This window comes from Argentina silus (genome assembly GCF_951799395.1).
Source record: "Argentina silus genome assembly, chromosome: 12".
NCBI classification, from domain to species: Eukaryota; Metazoa; Chordata; class Actinopteri; order Argentiniformes; family Argentinidae; genus Argentina; species Argentina silus.
Window position 1 is genome coordinate 10,740,109 of NC_139666.1, and position 7,411 is coordinate 10,747,519.

General features: G+C 41.8%; 1 protein-coding gene across 1 annotated transcript in view; it reads right to left on the bottom strand.

Moving 5' to 3' along the window:
* Positions 1-2,412, bottom strand: part of kcnh7 (potassium voltage-gated channel subfamily H member 7) — a gene marked incomplete at both ends in the record, with an annotated part of 32,807 nt that extends 30,395 nt beyond the window's left edge. Inside the window, 2 exons of the mRNA XM_083682108.1 lie at positions 1,624-1,854; positions 2,337-2,412. Coding sequence (XP_083538234.1) covers positions 1,624-1,854; positions 2,337-2,412 — 307 coding nt within the window. The remainder of the gene's footprint in view (positions 1-1,623; positions 1,855-2,336) is intronic.
* Positions 2,413-7,411: the final 4,999 nt, after the last annotated feature.

The following is a 7,411-nucleotide window of genomic DNA, read 5'->3' on the forward strand; positions in this document are numbered from 1 at the left end:
AGTCACAAAGTGCCCTCCTGGATGGTGTTTGTTAGGTTGTCAGTGCAGGACAGGCCTATCACATTGCATCGCCTCTGCCCCTTTTTGGGGAACCAGCATCTACACTTCCATGAGCCCGGCCCTGAGCTACTTATAAAACTGTAAAGAAAAACTCCTTGCAACTCTGGAGTTGCTGCTTTCTTTAAAAAAAAAATCACAGCATTTAATAATCACTGATGTTTCGGTTAAGAGACCTTCAGAGCGTAAAATGACTCCATTTGCACCTGCAGTGGTAATATAAAAACACAATAAGATCCAATTTGGGTAGAAAACTCTCATTCCGAGGACAAAAGAAAGAGGTTCAGGTTTAGATCCCCAATCGGATCACGGTAAATTGATCACTCGATTGATTTCGTCTGGGCTCTGACTAGGCTTGGTCTCTCTACTGTTGAGGAATATTTCAGTGTGACGTGCAAAATATTGCAGACAGGCATCGATTTATTTTTATTGTGAAACGAGATTGCAAATGGCTTTGGCTGTGAGCTATTTGTATCCTCATTACAGTGTGTGACAGACAGCCAGTGAGACAGGCAGGTGAGCTGCAGCATACTGTACACTAGAATGAACTGTCTGAGACAGCACTTTCCCTCTGTCTGTCACAGCAGACTACTCCACATTGTGTCATTGCGTGGCAACCGACCAAGCCCCCCTGACCCTGTCAGTCATGATCTGATCTCTCTGTCTCTGTTGTATTTTAGTCACACAGAAGACTGTCAACAAGGACCAACAACCAGATTGCCAGTTTAATACAGTATATTTGAACCATCTGCTGCTTCATGCTCTGAAACAGGATAGATGGTGAATGAATGACACTCTAATTCTGCTCCGACAGGCTCTTAATAAATAGTTGTGTTCAGCATTGTGCTGTTGTACCTGCCATGCTGCTGATTACACCTCCGTAATGCAATTGCTCTTTGATTATTAAGCTAGAGATCATTGTTAGAGGTTAGCGCTCTCCCTTGCAGAGGCCAGAGTGTAAAGACAAGGACTACAACCTGCATCATACTTCCTAATCAAAAACAATGACATCTACCATATCAAATGGTTAGTTCTATTTCTCACTATGCTATGCTAACTACTATGGTTGAGGCTGAAATTGTAATTCTTGGAACAGTTCTACAGTAAAATGCATATGGATGTAGCACTTTGTCCCTCCCTGTTGATCTTGTTTACGAAAATGAAGTGTCCTATTGGAATGGCTTGGATTTCTGTGCCTCTCTTGCCATACAAAGAAGATTCTCAGTTGATTATCTCACTGTACATATCATTATAACATAAGTGCCCAAAGAAAATAAGATGCTTCCAACACTAGTCAACAGAGAGACTAAAAGGAGAGAAATGCTTTCATTGCTTTTCTCTGCCAAGTGCACTGTAAAGACCTCATAAACCATCATCTCTACAGTAATTCTGTCACTGATGGTGCATCTGAGCAGCAATTAGAGCCCCTACTACCTAACCAAATGTTGTACAGGACTGGGGGACTTGTAGACTTGGTCTCTCATGTGCGTCAGCTGTCCAACATGACTCCACACATACTGCTGTGAAGCTGTACAACACCACCTTTCTGCCGGGTCACTGACTTACCATCCTTGCGATGATACGTGATTTCCACCTTGCGCTCCTCTGAGCCCATGAGGGTCTGGGCCACTAGAGTAATGGCATGTCCTTCCGTCTCTTGGCCGTGAAGAAAGTCACAGGTGCAGGACTTCTGCATGACATCCGCTCTGGAGAACCCCGTCATCTCACAGAAGCCATCATTGCAGTAGATGATCGCACAGTTGGGCACCCTGGCATTGGCTATCACAAATTTCCTATCTGAAAGCAAAACAAGCAAAAGAAGTCTGTTCATATCAATCCTAACATGGTCTCGTAATGTAGGATGGTATTATTTGATATAAGAGGTTCATGCGCATTTATGCTTTACTGTTATTTGTAAGTTGTAGATCTTTATTGGATTCAATGGTGGTATGAAATTGAAAATAATTGATATGAGTATATCTTGAACTCTACATCTTGAGTCTACAAATGTATGATTATTGACTTGTGTTGCACTTAACACAGTTATTCAATCAGTAGTTACAGTATTTTTCCATTTCAAACCCATTATGAATATGTTTAAAATATTACAAACCCATACTGAATGTTTTTGTAACATTTTAAATATTCAAATATATATAGATAAACTTCATGCCTCCTCAATGATCACTTTTCAAGCAGACTAAAAAGGACAACTGGCACAGTGCGAGGAATAACACTTTTACATCAATATGATGCCAGCACATTTTAGTAATACTCACTCTGTCCCTCGAATTTTCGTATAATTATTCCAAGAAACGTATTTTGTGGCGCAACGTGACCTCTTCGAACAGGCATGATTGAATATATTCCGGGCTCTTGTGTAAAGGAGCTTTTTGCAACGAAAGCCCGAAGTTACTATTGTTGCCTCTTGATGATATTTCCTTTGTCACAAATCATACTCGGCGCACGCACTCTCTCCACTTTAAATGACCTTTCCCAGTTTCACCGAAATACTCTTCAGCCAGCATGCATACCGGAGCATTTGAATGACTCCTCGCCGATACGCACGGAATCGGGGAGGATTGCTCGGGTTATATTTAGTTTGCAAACCATTTCTAGTTGAAGATGGATGCGATCTTGACGTTCTCTGTGGCGGTGTGGTGGACAGAAATAGAGGACAGGGGTTGATATGCCAGGGGGAGTGACGTTACTCCCTGGGGGCTTAGTGCACTGTGAGCGCTCTACACAGTACCACCTCGGGTAAGGTTCATACCCAGTGTGGTGAGGGAGACACTGTAGTGTAATCGGAAACGCGATCTCAAAACGTGTATTTCGCCTTTCAAGTGCGTGATACGTGTGATTAGAGTTACATCTGTGATGGGGAGGCACGTGGTTTTGTTTGTATAGCATGGATGAACCCTAAGTGCACGAAAAAGCTTACTGAGAGGTCATAATAAGTACATGATAATTACAATCCAGAATGGGAAATTACAAGATGTACTTTATCCCTTGTACTTGGATGTCATTGTAATACAGCTTTGCAAGTTATTAAACTGAATTACATTGAAAACATTCTGTAACAGCTTGCAGGCTGCGGCGATAGCGCTTGTCCATGGTGCTGAAGTTTCATCAATGGCACATGGCGTATTTGAGACCACTTGGTGGTTTGGTTGGTTTTCTTTTTAAAATACATCACACACAGTACACGACACTGCCCTCTTATGCAACATTTCCTCAATGGTTTATACATCAGAATTACTCAATGGATTCTACACTGACATTCAAGCGAAAAAAATCCAATGGACAGCAGCTTATCTCCATAGTAGACTACAATATAGCTGTGTAGAAATGCAAATGTGTGCAGATTCAGAATGCAAAGCCCTTCTTACTGAACTCAAACATCTGTCCCAGTATTTCACCAGGAGCTCATCTCCCATCTGGACCATTGAGAAAACATGTTGAATGAAGGCAGAACATGCATACAAACACAACAACATTTTCACAAGGAACTTGGGCATGCATGCAGAATACGCAACTATTCTAACTAAACTATAACATTACATAATGGGTATTCCTGTGTAAATAACACTTTAATTGCACCAGTGGAATACATTTACACAAATATGCAATTACAAAGCAAATTATTATTACAATGTAACAACATGTTAATACAATACATACAATACAAAACAACATTACTACACAAGTAAAGGTATATTATATGAGCAACTGAAGATACATTGCAAGAAATGTGCAACTATACACACTAAGCTTTTCCAATGTCATCAGTCACATTTACAGCTGAGTGTTTTTCTCATTTTACCAACAAGACCACTAAAAGGCACAGCTTCGAAGTGAAAGTCTGTCAGGCGTTCTTGACTGATTTGTGTAGACAGTTCCCCACACATCTCAATTTAGACACACTTTGCTCTTGGCAAAACATATTTCAGGACAGAGAGTGAAAACTAGTGTATTTTTGCCGTCAGCAGGTGTATTGTGATCCCTTATAAGAGCCACAGTGGTGGTGTCGTTGTGGCTGTGCAGAACTGTTGGTGTGGCTTACAGAAAAACACAGCCTTCCCCAGGCTTAAGAGCTTTATTTGTGGGCTTTTATTAAATCACTGTTAGATTAAGGCAATCTGCAGGTCCCACCCATTACTCACAACAGAGTTAGCTACAGTAGCATCCTGTCAGAAGGTGGTCATAATTCACCAACAATCCAGTTATGTGAAAACCATGGCATGCTTTTATGACCCCCTCATTATTGCCATACAATTAAAACTCAATTGATTATTTTGTAGTTGTTACAGTTGCTACATTCTCAGAGGACCATACGTTGTTAAAGAATAACTTACACTATGTTGCGGTTGGTGTGAGAAATATTGATATTATATGCATTTTACCCAAAGTAGCCTTTGTGATTTATGTTGGAATATATGCTGAGTGTTAAAGGCATAGGGAAGCATATCACAGGGGGTGATATTTACTGACCTCATTTGAGAGCTCCATACAAGGCAAACAGTCTCCCAAGGAGGCCTTGGTGCCCTTGGGTAATGGACGTTATATCTGCTCCAATCTGCTCTCTCATCTCTCAACAGCATCTGCATGAGTGTGAAAGACTTGAAATAGAAATTGCTGGCTCTGCTGGAGCTATGGCACGGTACAGCACTAGCCTCTGATTCCTGAACTAGCTAACAGAGTAAGCAGAGCTTAAACTGTGACATGGTGAGGGCAGCGACTTACCAGCACTGGTTTGATCTCTCTAATTGCTGCTAGTCACCGATTATAGTCCTGATTATATGTTTATGTTGAATGTTTGGGGCTCGTATACAGTAAAACATATGCTGCTCAGTTGTATGAGATAAATCTGAGTTAAACCATCTGTACAGACAGCTGATAGACCTCAGAGGGGAGATTCCATAGAGACTAGTAGGAAGTAGAAGTTATGGGGCTGAGACATCTGATGAACAGGTAGCGTCCCGCCTGTGAATGTCATGAATGATTTCCCTTGAGGTGTGCTGTAGATGTATCCCCAAGTCCTCTATATATATTTAAGAGAGCCGTGTACTGTCTGATCTTTTGTTCCCTATAGACCTACCATCCCTATACAGCCTCTGGAATAGGCTGACAAAGCCCCCATCAATAACATCTTGTTGTGGATGAGCTGGAGAGGATTGTGATTAGCAGCATCGTTCGGCAACTCTAAGACCATTGATCGTCATGTCTGCCCAAATGGTTTCCATCCATGAAAGTAGTGTAGGAATCCATATGAAAGAAATCCTCTACTCAGGGCTGTTGATGTTTTGAAGTTAGATAAAGGATTTAATTGAGATGGCATTTTCTAAGCAAAAGTACAAAACACTAATAATAAGACAGTTATTGTTGCTGCACCATTGATATGTCTTAAAACAGACACTATAAAAGTGCTCGGTGCTATTTAAGGATGTTTTCTGGTTATTGCACGGTTGTTCTAAAACCAACATTTTCCCCATGACAGCCTGTCACTGTTCATTCATTTTTTCCCTTAATCTCTGAGAATTTAGAGCAATTTGAAAACAGCAGCAGCAGCAGCAGCCAGTGTACAGGGCCTAATCCTGGTCTCACAGCAGGAGCTGCATCTCCCTGTCCCCTGCAGTGTTAGTCCCTGCTCTCTCTCTCTCTCCCTATCGCCTCCCTCCCTCCCTCTCTCTCTCTCTCTTTTTCTCTCCCTCTCACAAACATGCATGCTACACACACAAACACACACACACACACACATAGACAGAACCACACACACTCACCCCACCCTCTGATTAGGGCCATCCTGGGAACACAGCGGAGGGCTTACCCATTGTCTATATAAACCATTACTGCCCCATCTCAGAGACTAATCCACCATCGCAAAACACCAAATAGAGTGCTGCTGCCACTGTGCTTATACCAAACATCCCCGCACACAGCCAAAACCATCTGCCTCCAATGAGACAAAAGAACAACAGAACAAACAATACGAGCTTCCTGGCACCTCTGTCTTTTCTAACATGACTTCACAGCATGCTGTAATCTTCTAGAGGTCAGGGGCTTAGCGTCTTAAGGCTATACATTTTTAAAGTTACAGACCTAACAGTTATGATTATGAAGCCCACATACTGTGTCAAATGGGCTTTTGAGGACTGGTTGTCACTTGCAGAATGAAAGCAATGAGCTCATTGATCATCATGGCTAATGGAGTTAGAGGTATTATTGGTGATGCATTGCGAAGGCATAATGCACACTGGGGTGAAAAACTCCTCATTATCCTCCATGGCCCACAGCTTGTTTTCAGACCTGGCTCACTCGCATCACATTTTTCCATTCATTTGCAGGGTGAGAAGTGTGGCGCCATGAGTCCTCCTGTGTCTCTACCTGTAGGGAGGTGCTACTGGCCCCTGGGAGAATACAGCTGTACTAGTGCACAGCCAGGCTCACTGTAGGTGGGACCAGGAGGAGGGATTTTGTGGTCCACACTGTCACACACAAATAGGGCAACAACTGACCCTAAACCTCTGGCTGTGTCTGTCACTGTCACTGTCCAAGCTGTGATTGCAGCCTCATCACAAAGCAGAATGTCATCCTCAGGTTGTCCTCATGTAAGCGGTCGACCATACTGGTGTTGGAGGTTTGGCAGAGAACCAGGACCAACACTAATGGCCACAAGCATGCAGTATGTTGCAACATAAATGCCTGCTGCTGCTTATTTAATTCACTTTGGATATTTCTTAATTTTGATAACACTTTCATAATTGGAAAGACTTTGGAAAACACAATGGCAACAAAACATTTGTTTTACATATATGTTCATTTCACAAATGAAGAACTGAATAGCACAACACAAGATTATGACAAAAACAAACTAGGACTATCTCTTCCGAGTTGGAGCATCACTGGTGTATTCAAGCTCTGTACAATAATCAGGGCACAACAGAAAATTGTAGTTGGAGAATTCACTTTAACATTTCAACATTTCCATAGTCTTAGTAATAGTGTCCCATTGAGATCACCCAGCTGTAAGTGCCTCTCTTTCTCAGATGGAAATGGCTTTCTAAGACTATCATAAAAACTAAAAAATGTTGATCGTTTGCCCAGGGGCAATGCACTGCCGTTTTCAATAGCATATAGTACAGGGGGTATTATCCCAGAAAACACTTCCTGAAGTACACATTTTCCTTCATGAATAATTTAGTTAGGGTTAGGTTTTAACGACTAAAACACATGCACAAATCGTTATCGCTTTTTTATCTGATTTCTGCAGAGTGTGACATACAGTAATAGCACATGATGAGAGGATGAGCAATAGATCAATATGTAATAGACCGTTTGGATAACATAAGTGGGT